We start from the raw sequence: 24,024 nt of genomic DNA, 5'->3' as shown, positions 1-24,024 counted from the left end.
GCGTATGATAATGTGGGTAAATGTGTAAGCTAGATGTATGCTTTTATAATAAACTATCTATCTATCTATCTATCTATCTATCTATCTATCTATCTATCTATCTATCTATCTATCTATCTATCTATCTATCTATCTATCATAATAATGTATGATTTGCAAAAATGAAAACTCATCTACTTCTATGTAGATGAGAGAATCAAAGTGTATGCGCGTTGTGCACACGCTACATTGATTATGGCCAAGCATGCGCCCTTAAAATAGCATATGAATAACATGCGCAACGCGCCACTGACTTTAAACTAGGTTTTTCGGTCAATGGCGGAATTGTTTTCTAAATCTGCAAAATAGCATGAAGGAACGTTTGCGCTGGAACACGCCTCCTCTTTGCGCTGAACCGCCCAGGGAGCGGAAGTGTATTTCTTAGTTAACCGACGTGTGTCTCTGGAGGGAAAAGTCCGCTTTGCGCGGGTGCAAAATAGTAATGATACATGCGTCGGTGTACAAAGTCAATTGCGCTGGGTGCAAGATAGGGCCCAAAGAGTTTGGTTCTTTTAAAGAGGACAGTGTGAAAACACCTTAAAGAGATAGTTCACCCAAAAATGAAAATTCTGTCAGTAATTACTCTCCCTCATGTTGTTCCAACCCCGTAAGACTTTCGTTCATCTTCAGAACACAAATTAAGATATTTTTGATGAAATCTGAGAGCTGGATCACTCCTCCATAGGCTTCCATGTTATTGAAACTTGCCGGCCCAGAAAGTTAGTAAAGACAATAGTAAAGACTATTGGCCGACGCTGTTCATGTGTGTGATGCGTGTGATGCTGGCCAATAGAGAGCCTACGTTCTGACATACAACCCAGAAGCGCTGCGCTGTTACACTACGTGAACTCACTCAGGCCCACATAGAAGAACATGAAGAGTTGAATAAAGTCGTTATTTTAGTTGTTGTTTTTTGCGCACAAAAAGTATTCTCGTCGCTTGATAAACTTATGGGTGAGCCACTGTAGTCACTTGGACTATTTTAACGATGTCTTTAATAACTTTTCTGGGCCGGCAGATCTCGATTACCTAGAAGCCTATGGAGGAGTGAGCCAGCTCTCAGATTTCATCAAAAATATCTTAATTTGTGTTCTGAAGATGAACGAAAGTCTTACGGGGTTGGAACAACATGAGGGAGAGTAATTACTGACAGAATTTTCATTTTTGGATGAACTAACCCTTTAAGTGTGTTGGATCTTTCCAGGCTTCTGCTATGCGGATGGTGGTTGGAGTCTATGATCCTGTTGGTGTTTGGTGGAAACTCACTTTGGTGGTGTTCAGTTTGCTGTGGTGGAGCTTGAGGACGTTCAGGGCCGCCTGGAGGTTGGCTTGTGGCTCACATAACTCCATCTTTATGGGCCCGAGGAAGTGCACGTCCGGCGGAGACAGATACATGCGCAGGAGGGACAGATACACCTACAGACAGACTCTGTTAACATTTACACAAGGTGTGTCGGAACAAGAGAGACACTTCTACACTTCCACAGTGTCTGTCATTGACAACCATATTTACAGTTACTCTCATTCAACAGTTTACAGCAGCCACTCCAACACTGAATGAATAATGTATGTGAGAGTGACTGTACAGTAAATATTAAAGATGATGAATTCAATGAACGAAAAGTCTTATTATCACAAATGAGTTCAACTGAGGTCTTATTTCCATAATTGTTATACTTTCAAATCATTCATTCACAACCTACTCTTTTGTCTTTCCAACCTTTTTGCTTCCAAAACCGCATGCAGCTTTTATATTTACATGTTAAACACGTGTGATGAAATGAAAGCTTCTAGTGGTTTAATTATAGTATTAAACTTCAATATATAATACTGAATATAATGTAAACTAGGGTGAATATTTTGTTAGTCCTCATGATGTCTGATTTCACTAGTAGATTACAAAGCTAATTATTTTACTGGATACACTAAACAAGTTCTAATAGTAATTCATTTATATTTCAATTAATATTAAAATTCCATCAAATTGAATTGAATTGAATAGAATAATCCTTACATTTACAAGAATTCTAAATGAGTTAAAACAAATTGAGCTTAAAACATTTTGTATAAATTTACTTTTACCATTTACTTTATGTGATTCGTATTCATAAATTGAAAAAAGGGTAAAATAGGTTTAAATTTAAGTTTAAGATTTATTTATTTAAATGTGTAAATCTTGAAAAAAGGCTTAATTTTTGGAGTGTATGTACTTTTTTATATTTAGAGAAAATGCAATCACTAATTTACTATTATAATTTGTAAAAAAATAAAATAAAAATGACAACAATTGATAAATGATATAACTATTAAACTGTAAAAACATGAATAATTAAAAACATTTATAATAATCAGTAAATAAATACATAATGCACTGATTTAGAGAGTGTACAAGCTATTGTGTCTAACACTATTCTGTATTTGCAGCAAAGCAAATTATGAGTATTTCTATGCTGATGCTACCATTGGGACCAGGACTCAAATTTCAGTAATGCACAAAATATTTAGCAGTAATTTTACTCTTTCTTTCACTAATAATAAGTACATCATGATTGCTGGTGGGTTTTCACTACAAAACAACACAAAAACATGCCACAAAGTCTTTCATTTCGGGCTGCAGTGTTTGGGATTGTTGCTTCGGTGACTACACAACATGTAGGATCACAATGTTAAAATGAAACCAGTTGAAATAACACTGGTGAAAAGTGTTCGAGGAGCACTCACATCTTTATTCCCATTTGCTGCTGGATCGTAGTGACTGTGGCAGTACCTGAGAACATCACAAAACACACAAAACATGAGTGACAGCTTGAGTTTAGAGTCAGATTCCTTACCATGGAACAGTCAACATGAAATGCAATGCATTTTACTATTGTAATGTGAGTGTGACATACTGTATACAGTAACAGGATAATCCACACATTAAAGGTGGAACTTGATGTTTTTGTCAAGAGCCTCGGCACATATACCAACGACCCCAATGTCATTTGCTATTATTGCTGCAACTTCAATGCAAATTTACACTATCGGTCAAAAGTTTGAATATATTAAAATTTTGTTGAGATTTTTCATGTTAAAAACAAAAAGGATGCATTAAACTGATCAAATGTGACAGTAAAGACATTTATAATGCTACAAAAGATTTCTATTTCAAATGAATGCTTTTCTTGAGCAGCAAATCATCATATTAGAATGATTTCTGAAGGATCATGTGACACTGAAGACTGGAATAATGATGCTGAAATTCAGCTTTGATCACAGGAATAAATTACATTTCACAACATATTCAAATAGAAAACATTTATTTAAATTGTACTAATATTTCACAATATTAAGTTTTTTCGATCAATAAATGCAGCCTTGGTGAGCAGAGTCGTCGTCTTTCAAAAACATTTAAAACATCTAAATTGTTCCAAACTTTTCACGGCAATGTACATTATGCAGCGCTATATTACAGTTACCTACAAAAGCAGACTAAAACAATGTCTTAATATCTTTATAGCTTCGTCATAACAAATAGTGCGGCCTAAGTCGCATCAGACGATACAGAGGTGGAGGAAATTATTAAACTATTTTTCTTTTTCAATAATAGTGTGCACTGATGAATAGCGGCAGGAACGTGTATTAAAGGGGTGGTATAATGCCCTTTTCACAAGATGTAAAATAAGTCTCTGATGTCCCCAGAGTGTGTTTGTGAAGTTTTAGCTCAAAATACCCCACAGATATTTTTATATAGCATGTTAAAGTTGTCACCTTTTGAGGGTGAGCAAAAACGCACTGTTTTGTGTCTGTTCCTTTAAATGCAAATGAGCTGCTGCTCCCGGCACAGTGGGCGGAGCTCAAACAGCTTGAGTCATTTTACCTCACACAGACATGCACTGGAAATTTCAAAAACTTTTAAACTTTTAAAAATGTTCAAACCGGAGTCAGAAAGATGGAGACACTCAAGAAGAAGTGACAACATGTAGAAGCAACAGGACATTTCTGAATGGTTAGTTGATGAATTTATGTAGCTTGTGTAGTTATCTTCTAGTCATTGATTAGCATATTCTGTCTTGATAATCTATAAATCGTGTTCAGGGGTTTATGTAAATTATAGGGTTGGTGATGTCACTAAGGAATGTGGTGTAGTCTCTACCAGCCGTTTGTTGTAGTCCTTAAAAAGCGATTTCTTTAAAAGCAAATATCTCCCTTTGCTTTGAACTTTGAGCGTTGTAACTTTGCAGATGTTGTTTATGCTCAAACAGCAACATTACACACTAACTAAAGTTAAAAAAGTCAAATCATAATCAACCACCCCTTTAAAAAAAAGTAAATAGGGTCCATACTGATTTCATGATGTAGAACAGCATTATAGAAGGATACTCACTCTTCAGCCATACGCGTGTCTTTCAGAATGTGAACATAGATAAAGAGAGCCTGCTCATGTTTCCCCATACGACCCAAGAGCAGAGCCCTCTCCTCCAACAGACCTGACAGAGCAAAGAGGAACAGTACGGCTCATACACATCTTTTGCTAGATTTGACAGTGTAATGTCTCTGACCTCTGGACTCACCATCAAATGGGAAATCACTGATAAGTCTCTCTGGCTCATAACTGCTGGAAACTTCCAGGAATGTCAGAAGCTTGTTCCTGAATTCTCCCAGCTCTCCTGCCTCCTTTCCCGCAGCTACAGCTGAAACACCTGGACACAGTCAACACAACGCGTTTACTCTGTACTTTCACAGAGCTGGAAAATATTCATTTTTGGCACAAATGTTGTTTTTATGTTTACGAACACTTTACAATAAAGTCTAATTTGTTAACATTCGTTAATGCATTAGCAAAAATTAATTAACAATGAGAAATATGTTTTCCAGCATTTATTAAAAAATACTATTGTTCATTGTTTGTTCATGTTAGTTCACAGTGCATTAAGTAATATTTACAGATACAACTTTAGATTTTTTATACATATTATTAAATGTTGAAATTAACATTAACAAAGATTATTAAACACTGTAGAACTATTTTTCATTGTTAGTTTATGTTATACTAACTAATTAACTAATGTAAAAAAAAAACATTAAACATTGTTGTAAAGTGTAAAACCAAAGAATGTTTTTTTTTACAAAAGTAAAATAAAAACAATGGTTACAATTAATATAAATAAATAAATATATATATATATATATATATATATATATATATATATATATATATATATATATATATATATATATATATATATATATATATATATATATATATATATATATATATATATATATATATATATACACACACACACATGCTACCACTCGCACATACTGCCAATATATATATATATATATATATATATATATATATATATATATATATATGTTTTTATATATAAAATGAACATTAAACATTAAATGAACGCATTGGTGGCTTAATTACAAAACAATTATATTTTTTATTTTATAAATGTACATCGGTAGGTAGAAATGTCAGCAGAGGCTATTTTCAAGACATGAACTGTGTTGTACATTTTCCACACTACGGAAGAAGCGCACATTTTCACAATGTGTGTTAATTTATATGATAAACAGCCTATAATAAATCAGGAAACTAGGTGGTCAAATAAACCATGCATACGAGTTAGCATCCTCTTGATTTGTGCTAATAGGTGGATGTGCAATAATAAAAATATTTTTTTTGTAAAAACAATTGTTGCAATTATAATTGTGAGCAAAATAATCGTGATTATCAATTTGAAAATTATGCAGCATGACGAAAATGTTTTCATTGGCTAAAAATGCACTGAAATTGACTATATGTGACCCTGGATCACAAAACCAGTCACGAGTCGCACGGGTATATTTGTGGCAATAGCCAACAATACATTGTATGTTGTTATTGTATATTTATATTTAAGTAAAGTAAATTATTAAGGAAAGATCATGTTCCATGAAGATATTTTGTAAATTTCCTACCGTAAATATGTAAAACATTTATTTTGGTGAGTGAATGCAGCACAATCGCCAACATAAATGAACAACTTTAAAGGAGATTTTCTCAATGTTTCGATTTTTTTGCACCCTCAGATTCCAGATTTTCAAATATCGTCCTATCCTAACAAACCATACATCAATGGAAAGCTAATTTATTCAGCTTTCATATGATGTATAAATTGCAATTTTAAAAAATTGACCCATGTGACTGGTTTTGTGGTCCAGGGTCACAAATATGAAAAAAACTAAAAAGTAAATTAAAAACTAGATGATGTAACCTAACACTAGTCAGCAGCAGTTGACCGTGACCTCTGTATAGTTTTTTCAGAAGCTGCTGCATAAAAGACAGACAGTTTTCCTGCAGCTCTGTAGTTGTGCTGATAAAGCAGTGTCTGACCTTCGGGCAGTGAGTTGAGGTACACTTTCATGAGGCCTTGCACCTTCTCCAGGTACAGCTGGATCAGAACGTTGTGGAACTCGGGCCGTGTCTCTTCCCACATGTAAATGATGTGCTCCAGGTATGGGATGGCCAGCTCCTTGAACCCCTCCTTCAGGAAGTTCAACACCTTATCCCTGGGTAGAGTCTCCACCTCCGTCAGGTCCTCAGTGAAGATCTGACAGCAGCAAAGTCAAACTCAAGCTCTTCAAAATGACCACAGAAGACATGCAGACACAACCAGACCATGCATATCTCACCTTCAGTCCATCCTCAGGACAAATCTTCAGAACCCACGGTGAAAACTCGAAGATGATGCCCAGGTTCTCCACACCTGTGCAGAAAGACACCAATGCATGTCACTGTTACAGATTAATATAGTTGATCGAGTCAGTCAGAATGGAAGAATGCGACTCATCGATCATCCCATTGTTACTAATATGCAGAATCTGTGGGCTGGTTTTGCATGTTTCTACATTGTATATTTGGGGGAAAATCTGTGAAATGTTTTTTTTTAACATTACAAAATGTGTTAAATAGAGCCGAGAGTAATATACTGAAAATATTGTAGTTTTTGGTTGCAATTTAAAATGCACTTTAAATATTAAAGCGGTGGTATAATGCCCTTTTCACAAGATGTAAAATAAGTCTTTGATGTCCCCAGAGTGTGTATGTGAAGTTTTAGCTCAAAATACCCCACAGATATTTTTATATAGCATGTTAAAGTTGTCACTTTTTGAGGGTGAGCAAAAACGCACTGTTTTTGTTTTTGTCACTTTAAATGCAAATGAGCTGCTGCTGCCGGCACAGGGGGCGGAGCTTCAACAGCTTGTGTCCTTTTACCTCACACAGACATGCACTGAAAATTTCAAAAACTTTCGGACAATGATGGAGAGACTCAAGAAGTGACAACAGAATGCAACAGGACATTTCTGAATGGTTAGTTGATGATTTTAGGTAGTTTATGTGTAGTTATCTTCTAGTCATTGATTAGCATATTCTGTCATGATAATCTATAAATGGCGTTCCCGGGGGCGGGGTTTATGCAAATTGTAGGGTTAGTGATGTCACTAACCCGGGAGGAATGTCATGTAGTCTCTACCAGTCATTTGTTGTAGTCCTTAAAAATCTATTTCTTTAAAAGAAAATATCTCCCTTTGCTTTGAACTTTGAGCGTTGTTATTTTGCAGATGTTGTTTATGCTCAAACAGCAACATTACACACTAACTAAAGTTAGAAAAGTGAAATCATAATCAACCCCCCTTTAAAAGTTTGCTAATCTTGTTTGTAGGACTGCACAATTTGGATAACATTTTGTAATTATAAACCATTTTTGCTATATAAAAATAACAATAACTGAATAAAAACAAATAATTATATAGAGATATAAACACATTAAATACCAATATTGTAATAATTGACTGTAAAATAAAAAAATAAGTAGTTAGGGAAAATAATAATATAATAATAATTAATAATTGTATGGTACATTACAGCTGTAAATATACAATACTAATAATTATGGCTGTCTTTAAGTTTTTCCTCTTTAAACGTTAAACCATCAAACTTTTATTTTGATGGAAACCGACAAAAGCCCTTGCAGCTTCTCTTTTATTGATAAGCTCTTCTCATTACAAAAGCAGCTCACGAGTTCATGCGGAGCAGCATTTACTGTTAACCGAGTCGCTCTGAGACGTGTACATGAACACAGTGCTGCGCTTCACTCTGAAAAATGCAAAGCATTTATTTATTTAAATCCCACTAAGCAATATTGGCTTGATTTTGATTACTTGTGCAGCCCTAGGTTGGAGTCTCTTAAAATCTCATGAATTTGTGCAGCTGTAGAGTCCATGAGAGTTTGCTAGCATGTTTAAGATTCTGTCTCGACCTTCAGACAAAAGTGGGCATCCGGATATCACATTAACCACAGCACTCACTCAACTTGTCTGTTGACTATATTAAAGCACAGCCAGGTAGTGTGCAGTAAATGAGTGTGTTAATCTCACCCAGCCTCTGAAGATACTGTACAGTCCTCTCGTGACCCTTCAGAGGAGAGTTGGCTTTAGTGGACTGATCCAGCAGAACCTGCAGAGCTGGACAATCACACTTCTGTAAGTCAATTCAACTGAATGAGGAAGATGACACACACGACTGGCAAACATGGTTATGCACTTTTCAGGTGACTTCTGAATTACAAGAGAGAAAGAATCATATGTTGACAGTAAATAGTCAACAGACACACTATTGCAGAATATACGGTGCAATACGTCGTCCGATTCATGAACAACTCATTCAGTTTGAACGGGCTTCCTCAATGAAACAGCTCAGATGATTCGCTCTCACTAAACCCCAGGTTATTTTGAATGCAATGTTAAAAAAAAGCTGATTTAAAAGGTTAGTGATACTGAAATCAATCAATCAACCACATAAATACACACAGATCGTAAATAAAAACAATAGGAAGCAACAGCATGAGAATGACGTAGTCAAACAGAAAGAGAGGGCAATCAGTGTATATTCATGAACGGTTTGTGACAGTGATGTTGATATACAGAAGTGTTCTTGGCTGCACTGAGGGTTTATTAGGCAGTATGGATCTACACAGCCTGGTCCTCATCTGCATTTTTCTGTAAGGCATGACATCAACAAAACATGATTAGAGCCATCTCTATAAACAAGAGCTGATCTGAGCCCTCCGAATGATGTTCAGATGCTTGGGTTTGGCAGAGAGATGAGCAACATGTCGGACACACACACACATTACACTCCTAATGGAGAGTCCTCAGGCTCACATAAACACATGATAGTCTAGATGATGTAAGTTTTCAGTAAGCGGTTGATAAGACTGTGCGCACCTTTCTGGTGAAGGCCTTTCTTCTCATAGAGGATGATGAGCTCGCTGTATTTATGAGCTTTCTTCAGCACGTACTCGCTCTCCTCTATGTGACAGTGGTTGTTCTCCAGGCGCAGGAGAGGAGACACCAAGGCTACATTGGTCTAAAAAACAAAACAAAACTACATTGTAAGTTCACACAGAATCCATTACAGTGTGTTGAGGTAATCTAGCTTTAACTGTAGAGAGCCGTCTAGCTGGTCAAGCACTTTAGGCATCATAGACAAGTATTCATTTATACATCATACTTCTACTGACAGTATTACAGTTATGAGAAACAACTGAGAATAATTAAGAGAACAGAAAAAAAAACACTGTTTACTGGTGGCATTTTGTAATGAAAATGAGTTTCTTAACAGTTTGAAGGAAAATATTTTAGAGTTTATGGCACAATTATCTAAAGAACTAATCACACCTTTAGGGATGCACGATATATAGGCCACCATATTATCGGTATTGGCCGATATATGATAATTTTTAACGTTATTGTCCCGATAATGCGTTTGGCCGATATATTAAAAACGATAAATAATGTATTATTTCCTTCAGCTGAGACACTTCAGATGCACACTGTTCTCCGTGATGTTTTATGATTGAAATCACTTCAAAAAGTAAAATACAGTAAAGTGCAACATGCAAGTCTGTCATATATGCTACATAAAATTATAATGAGAACATTATAATTGTGTGCTTGGGACATGGCTTTTAATGGTGAGACTTTTGTTTTTGTAATCAGGCTCTCAAAAATTCTATAAAAATTTGGACTTAGATTTATCTGCCGATATATCGGTTATCGGTGTCGGTGAAAATGTTAATATCTGTGCATCCCTACACACCTTAGTTACAATCTTTCGTGAGCTTATCATAACATTCAATGTCAGCTTTGGTTTACTGATACATACTGATAAATATGGATAACTAAGATTTTGAAAAGTCACAAAATCCCTTTAGAAAAGTATTAATAGCAGCAGCCACAAATTATCTTGCAGCGTCCAATTTATAAATAATGTGGTTTGATATTTTAATGGTCCTAAAAATAGTCTTCATTTTCTATATGCAATATATTCAAACTACAGGTCAAAAGTTTGGGGTCTGTAAGATTTCTAAATGTTTTTGAAAGAAGTCTCTTCCGCTCACCCAGGCTGCATTTATTTGATCAAAAATATGGTAAAAACAACAATATTGTGAAATATTATTATAATTTAAAATGTTTTTTTCTATGTGAATATATTGTAAAATGTAATGTATTCCTGTGATCAAGTCTTCAGTGTCACATGATCCTCACTGTTTCTCACTACACTACACTGGCAGTTTCAGTGAACCGAAAATATTTTTACACTTCTCAAAATAACAAGATGTGTTGCGCTACATGTTTCAAAGTGGAGAGCGCACTTTGATCACACAATCATCTCGTGATCTGGTGTTTTCTGCGTCTCAGTTCACAGTGAATAGTCTGTGCATGTGCTGTGAATTTAAAGGACATTTGGGAATGCAGCGGGCACCAGTTACGCTCATCAAATCAACAGTCTGTGGACAGATAATTACAGCATGTCACTAGATTTGTTACAAGACGTTTTTTAAACCATTTTCACAGACAGACGTCAGAATACGTCATTATGCGACAGGATGCTCGCACTACAGATTGTCATGAACACTGTTTGCGGAGGCTGTGGATTACAGTTATTAATGTTTCGCCTCATAAGACCTCAATGTATCATCATGAGCCACAGGTATATTTTGCCTGTGTGTTTTTGTGACTCTTAAAGTGGCAGTAGCCATTGACTTGCATTATATAAATCACCAAGGATCACGGTTTCAGCTAAAAATCTTCTTTACTGTTCTACTGAAGCATCTTGGATAGCATGAGGGCTTAAATTAACAGCAAATTTTCATTTTTGGGGTGATCTATCCCTTTAAGATAAGCGAGATGCAATCACCAGTAGGTGATGCTGTGCATGCAGCCCACGAGGGCTTACAACAGGGCTATTGAGAACAATCTGAAGGTCTTACATGGAGGTAACATTTGAGCAGGGTGGTATCGATGATCTGAAGGAGTTTCTTGCGGCTCTTGATGGTCGGGGTTCCCTCCATGAGAGGCGAGGTGGTAGAGGGGTCCGAGTCATTCAGCTGCTTCACCAAATGACTGCGTTTCTATCAAAAACACAGAGAGAAAACCGTAAGAATATGAAAAACGTTTGTAAAGCACTCCGTGTGAACTTCGTAAGTCCCGAACACCTGTGTCAGGTAGTCTATGAGGGCTAGGTGGGCTTTCTCCAGCTCGGCTCCGGACAGTGTGGGCAGAGGGTTTGGGTAGTGAAGCTGTTTGCGGTAGTCGGAGGGAAGGAGGTCTGGATACAGTCCAATCACATGAGTGGGATCTATACAAGAGAAGAGCAAATCAGATTTAACCCATTATACAGAGCGCTGCAGCGATGACGTGTTTTTGAGGGGCCAAAACGAGTTGCATTTTGCATCTTCCTGAAGTCATTGGGTTTATGGTTAAATGCCTGAAATGAGGTCTGTGGTGAACACAAGCTCAAAGTATTTTCATGTTTTATTCTATGATATAAAACACATTAGTGATAATAACACCTTGTGAATTTTATAAAGCTTCAAAAAGGCTTTTGCTAATAAATGTCTAAATGGGACTAGAGAGGTTGTCGGGGACTTTAAACATCATCACACTGAACAGGTAAACTCACCTACTCACGAGTCACACATATAATTGTGCTCTTGCAAACTATTCGAACTCTAAATTTAAGACTGAAAGAGTTGTTGAAGCTTAATGGTGGTGACGCTCAAGTCATGTGACCGTGCTGTAGTTCATTTAAAGCCTACGTTTAGCTTTATATTTCTGATGATTGTATTTGGGCTTCAAAACTTCATTTATGAAGATTACCATGATGAAGAAAATGTGTATAAATCATGAACTTTTGTTGGTCACAAAGCTTATTTTCTGCAATAATCCAAAAGCCAATGAAAATGGTTTTGTTGAGGGAAAAACAGTGATGCAATCTTACATGTTAACTTACAAAAATCCCTCATCACTCTCCTCTCCTCACCTCTTACTGTCCTGGTGCAATGGCACTCTCTAGTGGACTGTACAATGCAGCTCAGCCTTAGTCAGCAAGACCACAGATAACGTGAGATTTATCAGACATGAAAATTAACTTCAATCTGACCAGTTGTTGGTATTTAAACAACAGTTGTTGTTTTTTTAATCAGCCTACCAGAAAGTTCTCTAGAATGATTGAATGTGGTCGTCAAGGAAATCAATTACAACAATCCATTTATTCTTTCGTCATTGTTGGTGCATCATCACTGCTGTGTGAACTTAACTCACCGGTGCCTAGCTTAGCGAACCCCTGCATGGAGTCGTCAAAGCGCTTCTGACAGAACAGGTTGAAGGCATACAGGTTCTGAATGTGATGGATCTGTTGTCTCTTGTCTGCATCTAAATCATCCTTCATTTTCTGAGGAAAGATGAGAAGAAAACAAGGTCAACACACTGTGTACTTTGCGTACAGTATTTACTGGATGCTAAAATCAGAGTTTCCCACCGCTAGCTGAAGCGCCAGTTCAAACTGTTTGTCCTGTAGCAGCTGCCGTATCTGGCTGGCTATGGAGACCGGCACCAGACGCCAGACAAAATGATTGCTTGCGACATAGACAACATTTGATCTGTGAAATCAAAGAGGGAAAGAAAGTTAAAAAAAAAAAAAAAAACGCTTGAAGCTTTTACATGCTTCATTTTCCCCTGCTGATGCGGTTATTTCTATGGAAGCTTGTTTCCGCTACAGAATAAAACATTTTAAAAGAAAATTGGACTCACAATTCCGAGTTTAGATCTCACAATTCTGACATCTTTTCTCAGAATTGTAAGATATAAACGTGCAATTGCAAGATATAAAGTCCAATTATAAGGAAAAAAATACTGACAGAATTGCGAGTTTATATCTCACAATTCTGAGAAAAGATTAGAAATTTTATACCACAATAACAATATATATCATGATGACATTGTTATTTTTGCTAGAAACCAACATTTTTTTTACATGCAATTGCGACTTTATATCTCCCAATTGCGTGTTATAAAGTCAGAATTGCGAGATATAAATATGCAATTCTGAGAAAAAAAGAATTGCGAGTTTATTTCTCGCAATTGCGAGTTTTTAATCTCACAATTCAGACTTTATATCACGCAATTCTGACTTTTAACACACAATTGCGACTTTATATCACGCAATTCTGACTTTTAACACACAATTGTGACTTTATATCACGCAATTCTGACTTTATGACACACAATTGTGACTTTATATCACGCATTTCTGACTTTATGACACACAATTGCGACTTTATATCACGCATTTCTGACTTTATGACACACAATTGCGACTTTATATCACGCAATTCTGAGATAAAAAGTCTGAATTGTGAGATGTAAACTCACAATTGTGAGAGAAAAAGTCGCAATTATCTTTTTTATTTTTTATTCTGTGGCGCAAACAAGCTTCCATATATTTCAGGTCTACAGCACCCCTTTCAATCCGGTGAAAATTTCATTCGGATCAAGCTCGATCACATCGATAGTGGTGTTTACATGACGGATTTTCAGTCTGACTAAATTAATTTGATTCTAAACTGATTATGTGGGTTCATGTAAACATAGCTAATGTAAAATAGCTCTTCAGTCAGAGTGAAAATGCCCATGTTTCCCTGTAAAGTGAGATCGTGTGCAGCTCTCACCCAGCGGAGGTGATGAAGCGCGGTCTCTGCAGTTCTACGCTCTGCACCAGCAGTCTGGGTTCCAGAGTGCGGATCTCCACATACCGGGGCAACACTGCAATGATGTAGGGCGGCTGGTGCTCTAGTGACAGACATGAGAAAATAGCCATAAGAAGACTCAGAAATGAAAGAGGAATGGATTTAAAAATAGAAAAACATGTTCAAAAGAGCTGACAGTAATACATCATCATTAATAGCTTAAAATAGAATCAAACGAGCGCAAATATGTAAAAAGCCATGCAAAGAAGTTTGTGCATGTTGAGTGTGGAAATCTGTAGATATTCCTGCAGGAACAGATTACGTGTGGAACTGCTCATAGGCCAATATTAATAATTATACACTCACATAATTGTTTTTTCTAGGAATCAGTTTAAAATCATGTAAATGATTTGTTTGCATCATCACTCAAAAAAAGTTCCGATTCTGATCCTCATTAGTAAGTTGCAGCATTCAGGCGTCAAATATATCTGAATAAGGACTTAAAAAAATAAGGACTGAAAGCACTGTTGTTCCAGGAGTGTTTGTTGCTATGCTGTTCTTCCACATTGTAATGAACGTTTGCCTTAGCGGAAGCTTAAAGATAATGCACAAGTACCATCAATAAAACAAATAATTATCTTTCTTGTAAAACAATAAAATTAGTAGAGTACTAGAATAATAAAAAATAAACGCCCAGGTCGGCAAATTGCCAAAATTTTATAATCAAGATATGAGTAATTTTATACCACAATAACAATATATATCATGATGATATTGTTATTTTCGCTAGAAACCAAAATTTTTGTTTAGTTAGTTAAATTTCACAATTCTTGAATCCAATTTCGGTACCACAAAAAAAAAAAACCTGATACTAACTTAACTTACGTAAGTAAAAAGTTCTCAGGCAACTTTTGAGGAAAAGTCAAGATTCGGTAATAAAATAAAAACAATGAAGCAAATTAGGCTACGAACAATAAAGTGAATGCCTTTCATTTGCATAAACTAAAGCGGTTTACAATCTAAGCATTTGCACGTACCCTATATGCATTTATAACAATCGTTTACACGTTAGCACGTTTACATGCACAGTACGCTGATAACTCACAAAAAACAGCTTATTGAAAAAAAACCTGTTGTCCGGGTTTACATGTAAACCAATAACCCGACGACGCAAGTAAACCGCGTTTACAAGACTTTATTAATAAATCAGATTATTTCCCCATAGTGACGTGAAAATGCAATGATTCGCGTATCTGCGTATTTCAGTTGTGATGTCGGTTGTGATGTTGAATAAAGCATTAAAAACCGAAGAGCATTGCAACACGTCAATTAAATTAAATACAATTTACTTTGTCCAATGTGCTTTACAGTATTAATAAAAAAAAAATCATAAAAACTAACAGCAATAAAACAACAGTACAAATATAGATTTGAGTCGATGATATCGACAAATATGATGATATCGATTTACTGTTAGAAATCCTATTATTTTCTTTTCAGTTGTTAAAAAAACAATGTAATGATGTTCAATTATTTGTTAGAATTAACAAACAGTTCATCAAGTGAAAGAAATGACACTGTCAAGCATGTTTTGCTTGCAGTTTGTTTTATTATGCTATGTACGGTAAGCTAGTAAAGATTTGATTGTTCACGACATTGGAAGTGATATTAGACAAGATTTTCAACCACTTATTTTGCTCATTATTTGATCAGGTTATCTGATCGTTAACTGTTTCTTGACAATCTGTTGTTGACTGAACACGTTTGATAAGTGGCTTATGAGCACCTGAGAAACACGTTTGTTAAGACTGACATCATACCCATTGCAACAGGAATGTCCGTCCAGTTAAGGGCACATTTCTGAGTGCAGACGCCATCTTCGTTCAAAACAACCGTGAGGTCATCCTGACCCACTGCCACCTTCCCATCAGCCAATGGGGCCACCAACGGTTCCAGCTGTTTCCCAGTGGGGAACAGTTCCTTGACTGAGCCACGTCCATCCATCTGAAGAGAAAAGTCATATGATTGAACCAAAAAACAACAACAATAACCTAATGAGTGAATATCCGTAATATATATATATATTAAGAGCTTAATATATCACGTATATATTGATATACATACATGGTATCTTAAGCTACAGATTATAGGAGAGCAATCTAGTCTATATTCACTATATATCAGCTATACATCATGGATCATAGACCATTCACTATACATCTGACTGATTTTATTACAGGGTTTCTGCAGGGTTTGGTCAGTCAAATTTAAGACTTTTTAAGACCTTTTTATGACCATTATGATTGAAATTTATGACCTACACGAATTACGAAAAATTCATTAAAATTCCTTTCAAAAGTTTTTTTTTATTGACTTTCATTTAAAGTAACAAGATGTATTATTTAAATGCCTAAAGACCGCTCCAACGCCTTCTTACCCAGTGTGCAATATGCTTGATACTGATTATTTGCAACGGGCTTGAGCCAACTACTAAACACACCATCTTTGAGCCATGGCTTGTTAAATGTAGGCCTACACTTTCCCATTGTGATAGACCGGGAGATTTCAGTTAGGGCTGGGCAATATGGCCAAAGGCAATTATCACGATAATTGTTTTATATTAGTCAATATCGATAATTATCACGATAAATGTCAAATCTTTATTTCTTTCAAGTTTAAAGGCAGACTGTTGCTTCTAAGTGAAAGTTGTAGAAACCAGAGCGTTAATTGTGGTTTTAAACTAACTTTACTCTTTACTGTCAGAAAATATAAATGACAAACACTTGCCAAACTGGTGAACATTTCACAAATCTGAGGTAGGACATTCAAACATATTTATTGAGAAAATAATTACCTTTATTGGGAAAATAATTACTTAGTTTCTGCATATGCTAATAGGGGTTAAGCCTTGAAACAGGTTTGTGTTGCCTAACTTTGATGGCACGTATCTTCAGGAAATGTATGAAAAACAGTAGCCTAAATACATTATTAAATACTGTAAATATTCCATTAGTCCTTTAATACATTATCAGCACTAATAATATAATAAAATTCAATATGTATATCCCACATGGTGCAGTTAATTTTACTAGGCTAACGTTACAGTATATCCATGATAAATGATGGGAGATTGTAGACGGAAAAGCCTTCTGACTGTATCGTTGCGCACAGTGTTTCTCCTGTTTGTCAGCGCTGCTTCATCTGCCTTTAAACTGGTTTAAATCACGGAGACACTTGTGTTCCTCGCTGAATTCAAGCACTTCTCACTGGATCTTGTGACCGAGACCGATCAGAGTAAACGCGTCTGCTCTATTGAGCTCGCGCTGCGCTGCCGTTTGGACTTGGAGCCGAGCGGCTAAATGGTCCGTGTGGCGCGCGTTTCAAATGAGCGTTCCGCTTTTGGCGCATTTATCCTGTGCATTTAACATAATACCGCCAGCGCATTTTCAGGGGGAAAAGGCAATGGTAGAACCAACGAATGAACGAGCATATCAATTTATGACGTGGCTAAATTAAATTTATGACCTTGTATGGAAAATCCGGACGTTTTTATGACTTTTTATGGCCTAAAATTCTTCTTATTAAATTTAAGACGTTTTATGACTTTTTATGACTCCGCGGAAACCCTGTATTAGTTTAAGAGGAAACAAAGTGTGCTTGAAAGGTCCCGGGCTGATGTTGACACTAGTGAGGAAAAGCTAAATATTGGTTTTCTGATTTAAGTTACCAAGGGGCCATCATGGGGGTGTTGACTGAATGATCACTCGCCCTATTGGGCCACTGCTGTATTGTTGCTGGCTAACAAAATTGCAAAGGAAATGAAATATAAGCAGAGCTGAATTGTATTTCCCTTACCCGGATCAGATAGTAGTCTCGTTTGAAACCCACGCATATTGAGTTCTCACACCAAGCCATGGACTTGGGAATGTCTGGAGCGGCAAAATCTCCCTGCAGGAGAGACCAAACTAGATTTAGGCTACTGTTATGGTTCATCAAAAATATGTTGTTTGTGTGTTTCCAAGCCTCAAGCAACCTGTAATTCAAGGAACTCTCTGTCCTTCCAGTAATACAGCTGAATCTTCCTCTTCACTGCAACACACATGCGCAGTTTGGCCTCACCTGAGCTGGAATTCTGAAGAGAGAGAGAGAGGGAGAGAGGGAGAAAGAGAGAGAGAGAGAGAGAGAGAGAGAGAGAGAGAGAGAGAGAGAGAGAGGGAGAAAGAGAGAGAGGGAGAAGAGAGAGAGAGAGAGAGAGAGAGAGAGAGAGAGAGAGAGAGAGAGAGAGGGAGAAAGAGAGAGAGAGAGAGGGAGAAAGAGAGGGTGAGATAGGGAGAGAGGGAGAGAGAGGGAGAGAGAGAGAGAGAGAGAGAGAGAGGGAGAGAGGGAGAGAGAGAGAGAGAGAGAGAGAGAGAGAGAGAGAGAGAGAGAGAGAGAGAGAGAGAGAGAGAGAGAGAGAGAGAGAGAGAGAGGGAGAAAGAGAGAGAGAGAGAGGGAGAAAGAGAGAGAGACAGTAGAGAGAGTCAGATTATTAACAAGCAATGGCATTGACTAAAAGTGGTCCCAAAAGTATTCAGGGTATTTGCAGGGTTGTAAAAATCAAATGTAAGGCTTTTTTTAAGACCTGCACAAACATAATTATTACCATTTGAGCCGGGTAGAACAATGTCTGTCTATGGTCACATACTAAACAACTTTACAGTTCAAATTTGGGATGCATCTTTAGGATTTTTTTTTGTCCGATACCGATACCTATTTTAACAACCGATAAATAACATCAGCTGTTATTTATTTTGTCACTTGCTCACTTATTTGAACTTTTGCCATTAAAATAGATCCTGTTTTAAATGAGCAAAGTTCAGAAACACATGTATTATGGTTATTGCTGCATCATCAAATCCTTTTTATTGAACATGGATTGGATCCATTTAACCTTCAACAGTCCAACATTGTAAGAGAGGCACAAACTAAGAAAAAAATAATAAAAAATACAAATAAGACAACATGGCAAACTACAGTTTTTTTTTTTTTTTGCTATAAAATATTTCTTATTAACAACATTAATTATTTTACCCAGAGTAAAACATTGGATTATGCAACAGACATTACACAACTATCAGTTTGCAGGGTTCCCACTCTAAACCAAGTGTCAAATTCCCTGACTTTTCCCTGACTTTCACTGACTAAAAAGATGAATTTCTATGACCTATAATGAACGGCAAAATGTGAACGGCTGTGAAGTGCACCCTCACCCATATTTGATAGCTCAATAGTAGTTTTACAATTTTTACATTTAGCTTTTCTGTCATCTACTTTTTACACCCAGTCTTTAAATTGTTTATTTTGTAGCCAAAGCTCTTGAAATTTACATTTTCCTGGCATGTTTGCCTTAGTCGAATGCAGTCACCTGTACCTGTTAACTAAGTGATTTCCAATTGGGCGGCAAGGGAATAAATATGGCGCTCAAAATAGGCTAAGCACAACAATACAGAAAGATGTGTGAAACAGCGCGATAAAAAAAATTATCAAATTTTGATAAATGGAAACTAAAATTTAAAGCAACAAACTCAATTCCCTGATATTCCATGACTTGGACAAAAAATATATAAAATTCCCTGACTTTCAATGTCTAGAATAGACCTTTTAAAATTCCATGACATTCCAGAAATTCCATGACCCGTGGGAACCCTGAGTTTGTTATAACAGCCTTTTTCATGCAATCACATTATGCCATATCAAGATTCCTGTTTTTCTATCCACAAATTAAAGAACCTCTTGAAATTATAATTAAGACTTTTCTAATAACAGTTAAGATTTTTAAAACTTTTGAAGGATCCCCGGGGACCCTGAGTATTTGGACCCCTTAGGCACACTTAAAAGTGTATGAATATCATATCATAACAAAATATTTTTTCACAGAATAATTTTTTTATTTTGTAATGACTTTTAAGCAACTGTGGCGATGATTTTTAGAAGATATATGAAGTCAGTTCACCTCAAGTTCAGTCCTCGCAGAGTAACCACTCGCATAATTTATTACGTTAAAGGGATACTTCAGCGATTAGCATTAAGCTTTGTATCAGTAGAAACCTAGTAGTATTTTCGAGTGATGTGCTTCCCTCCCTCATGTCCCCCTGAGACGAGAGATTTCTGTATTGTGTGTCTGGAAAAAAAACTCAGATGATGCAAAAAACGTCATTTATCATCATCAGAGGCTTCTTTGTCCAGAGGCGAGAGACTACAGCCAGTAGGAGGAGCTCGTCCCGCATATGTTCAACTCGCCCATAGGGGGATCTCACGATAAAACGCCGTCTTTTCAGTTTCGAGTCGACTAGTAGCCTAGTTGTATTATTTCTCCCGACACTGCCCTCTGTAACCGGTAGGCGTGGCTTGGGAGTGTCCTCGTAGGGCAGCGAAGCAAGTGCATTCTGGGAGTTGTTGTCTTTCATCCACATGAGCCAAAAATACATTTTCTGGCTTTTCTCAGTCTAGAAAGCTCCAAATTTCACATTTCTACTACATAAATGACCCAATTTAAATACACATTCATCTTTCCAGCCGTGAAATATCCCTTTAAATATCAACATCAACATTTCACAAACACATTTTGGGACCACTGTACTGTATGCATGAAAACATCAGCCGGCCAGAGGACTTCTTTAGCCTACCTGCAGGTCGCAGGCAAACAGTGTGGCTCCCCTGGCTTTGGACACCACAGTTATCTGCTGGAACGTCAGCAAGTCATGAACGTGGATGTTATTTTCTGAAATACAAGAGGGCAATGGCACAGCTGACACCAAAACTACACAGTTCCATAATATGCACTACACCACATCAATGTTAGTCTATGAAACAAGTTTGCAAGCTGAACTCAAATATGCAACCAACAAAGAAAGTACATATGAGTATGACACATCATATGACAAATACTCACCCAAAAGACTAACCAAAATCTTGTACTGCGAAACCACAAACAGCTGAAAGAGGATTATAGAAAGAGGAATTGACAGATTATAAGAGATGCCCAGAAGTATATTCATTTCTTTAGACATTGTTAACCACTGTCAATTTGTCATTATTTTCTCACCATCATGCAGCAAATCTTTCTATTTTAAAAAAAGAGAATTTTTGAAGAATCTTCATGCAGGTTATAAAAAAATCAGTTTAACGTGACAACAGATGTCAAACCCCACAAAGGACCAAAGAACAGCATAAAAATGGCCCATGTTCTACATCTTTTGAAGTCGTACGATAGCTTAGTGTGGGAAGCAGACCACAAATTAAGTACTATTGATCGATAACATAACGGTGCGTAAATAATGACGACATTTAGGTGAATTAATCCTTTGATGGATGGACTCTATCGGTTCATACCTGCTGAATCTTCTTTGAGAAGTTCTTATTGGATTTCTCTAATGTAACTTCAAACCGGTTTGTACCTGTAATGAAATATATTATCAATGAAACTAAAAGTAAATCCAACAAATAATCAATGCAGAATATATGACAGCTGCGAACAAAAACTATCCACCTGCATCTTTCTTGATCCTGTACTGAAGGAGATGACCCGGTTTGGTCCCGACAAGGAGCCAATCATCTGCAATCACAGTATCATTATCACACTAAATGACATGGCAAAGATGTACAAATGAGTTCATGAACTAATTCTGTAGTATAATCCAGAATTAAGAGGCTCAGTCCATCTCAAGTGGTGTAAAATGCTTAAAGTTTCTTGGACATCAAAGGCGTGTCAACTGGGTCTCGGGCTGTGCAACGATTAATCGCTTCCAAAATAAAAGTTTGTGTTTACATAATATATGTGTATAATTATTTTGTATATATAAATACACACACATGTACAGTATATATTTAAGAAAATTTAGTTTTTTATACATAAAATATGTATATGTATATATAATATACAATACACGTTGTATATGTATATATATATATATATATATATATATATACAGTAAATAAATGCAAATATTTCTTAAATATATACATGCATATGTGTGTATTTATATACACAAAATAATTATACACAGCGCACACACACATATATTATGTAAACCAAAACTTTTATTTTGGATGCGATTAATCGATGCACAGCAACTATTCCACTTTTTGATCAACAAACATTCAACTATTCGATCCCTATTGCTCAAAAATCTGTCTGGGAAGAAATACTAACGCGTTGTCTATGTAGACAGCTAAAAGATGTTGTGAGACAGCCAGAGGAAACAGCTTTCTGGCGATTTGAACAACTATACAACAACTCATTCATCAAATGCTACAGTGTGTAAGGTTTTGAGACTTTAATTTTTCTTTAAAGTTAGTCTTTAATCGACGAATACAAATTTGTTATCAATGATACTCCACATGTGAGTTAAAAGTGTATAAGGAAATGGGAATGAGAAAAAAGGGAAGCAGAACTCGCTTTTGATAAAGACGTGCTAAATGACTAAATGTGAACTCACCCCAGGCCGCCAGACAGTCAATCTGGAGCGGTAATTTCTCCAAAATAGGAACCGGTTCAAATGCGTCATGCATACTGGAGCTCTAATGTACTTAACCAACAATGGTAAAACAAAAAATTAAACGCCCGAGCACTGTATAATCTGATGGCAGCTGACAGGACAATAGTAAACAAACTAAATATGGCAAATCCACTACTACTACACAGCAGACATAGATCGTTAACTTATTTGTTAACCATCTCGCCTCTTGTCAAATGTCCCACTCCATCCTTCTTGAGTCCTGTGTCGGTCCAATGTCTAAAAAAAATAACACTGAAACTCCTTTGTTTTTGTTGTGTTGTTAATGTGTCATGAGCATCTTGCTAGTTAGCTTCCATATTTGCCCTTTAAACTCGCAAAAACACAGATCCTGAAATTAAAAACGTGTTTCATCCCATTGTTCTGCGAGACGCGGTGGTTTATTCCCGTTTTAACCGTTTAATTGTCCGTTAATCTGAGTTTCTATCTGACAGGTTTCAGTGTTTGACAGCTAGCACCGAGCCTGAGCTGATGCTGCGGGAACTTCCTGGAACTGTGACTAACACGTGACTGTGAGAGCTCGTGAGAGTTATATTAAAAACATCACACATAGAGCGCGTGCACTCTGCTGCCACAGATGATTGACATTCCACACATAAATCCTTTACACAGTTGAATTATATTGTGTATTGCCTGATAGGAATTGTAATGTAATAATGCTTATGTATGAATATTTTATGTATGTTAAAATATGTATTAAAATTATTATTTATTATATATATATATATATATATATATATATATATATATATATATATATATATATATATATATATATATATATATATATATATATATATATATATATATATTCAGTTTCAGGACAATTTTGGCGTTCACACAACGAGTCAGTGAGTTTGTGACGAACATGTGATTCTCAAACTATCCTGTTCTCATCAATTTGCATACAGTATATCGACAAATGTATAGATGCATCCAAATATGCATAATTTCATTATACAGTGGCCAAAAAAAAAAAAAAAAACACACACGTGAAAAGTAGTCTTTAATCAAAATAATTTCTCTTCTCTGATGACGTGTTTACTGGCACGAGGGCGGGATAACCTGTCACTCAGCTATACCTTTTTTTCCACCATTTTTGGTGATTCTTACATATTTTGTTCATTATGATAATCTTCACAAATGAACAAACGTTTTTTTAATACAATTTGAAGCCTAAATACAATCAATAGAATTAAAAAGATAAGCAAACTACACTACAGTCACACGATTTCACTTTGTGTTCACCACAGACCTTATTTCATGCATTGAACCAAAAACCTATTTAAAACTCATTTTGGGGGTTGGGCCAACAAAAATAATTGTTCATTGCTCAAAGCTTTTCGAAACTGTGTACATTA

At 36.2% G+C, this 24,024-nt stretch overlaps 1 protein-coding gene across 1 annotated transcript in view; it reads right to left on the bottom strand.

Moving 5' to 3' along the window:
- Nucleotides 1-23,175, bottom strand: part of vps39 (VPS39 subunit of HOPS complex) — a 28,661-nt gene extending 5,486 nt beyond the window's left edge. The window contains exons 1-21 of the mRNA XM_081347457.1: nucleotides 22,586-23,175; nucleotides 21,637-21,702; nucleotides 21,480-21,544; nucleotides 21,040-21,082; nucleotides 20,774-20,868; nucleotides 18,142-18,240; nucleotides 17,964-18,056; nucleotides 15,929-16,112; nucleotides 14,091-14,211; nucleotides 12,902-13,022; nucleotides 12,685-12,814; nucleotides 11,577-11,719; nucleotides 11,352-11,492; nucleotides 9,304-9,445; nucleotides 8,455-8,541; nucleotides 6,709-6,782; nucleotides 6,410-6,626; nucleotides 4,593-4,721; nucleotides 4,406-4,508; nucleotides 2,761-2,806; nucleotides 1,306-1,455 (exon numbers count right to left, since the gene is read on the bottom strand). Coding sequence (XP_081203583.1) covers nucleotides 1,306-1,455; nucleotides 2,761-2,806; nucleotides 4,406-4,508; nucleotides 4,593-4,721; nucleotides 6,410-6,626; nucleotides 6,709-6,782; nucleotides 8,455-8,541; nucleotides 9,304-9,445; nucleotides 11,352-11,492; nucleotides 11,577-11,719; nucleotides 12,685-12,814; nucleotides 12,902-13,022; nucleotides 14,091-14,211; nucleotides 15,929-16,112; nucleotides 17,964-18,056; nucleotides 18,142-18,240; nucleotides 20,774-20,868; nucleotides 21,040-21,082; nucleotides 21,480-21,544; nucleotides 21,637-21,702; nucleotides 22,586-22,658 — 2,322 coding nt within the window. The 5' untranslated portion in view covers nucleotides 22,659-23,175. The remainder of the gene's footprint in view (nucleotides 1-1,305; nucleotides 1,456-2,760; nucleotides 2,807-4,405; nucleotides 4,509-4,592; nucleotides 4,722-6,409; nucleotides 6,627-6,708; nucleotides 6,783-8,454; nucleotides 8,542-9,303; nucleotides 9,446-11,351; nucleotides 11,493-11,576; nucleotides 11,720-12,684; nucleotides 12,815-12,901; nucleotides 13,023-14,090; nucleotides 14,212-15,928; nucleotides 16,113-17,963; nucleotides 18,057-18,141; nucleotides 18,241-20,773; nucleotides 20,869-21,039; nucleotides 21,083-21,479; nucleotides 21,545-21,636; nucleotides 21,703-22,585) is intronic.
- Between the last annotated feature and the right edge of the window lie 849 nt (nucleotides 23,176-24,024).

Source organism: Scardinius erythrophthalmus (assembly GCF_964197995.2).
Source record: "Scardinius erythrophthalmus genome assembly, chromosome: 19".
Lineage (NCBI taxonomy): Eukaryota > Metazoa > Chordata > Actinopteri > Cypriniformes > Leuciscidae > Scardinius > Scardinius erythrophthalmus.
The sequence above is the reverse complement of the archived record's forward strand: the minus strand, read 5'-3'. Positions and strand labels throughout refer to the sequence as shown.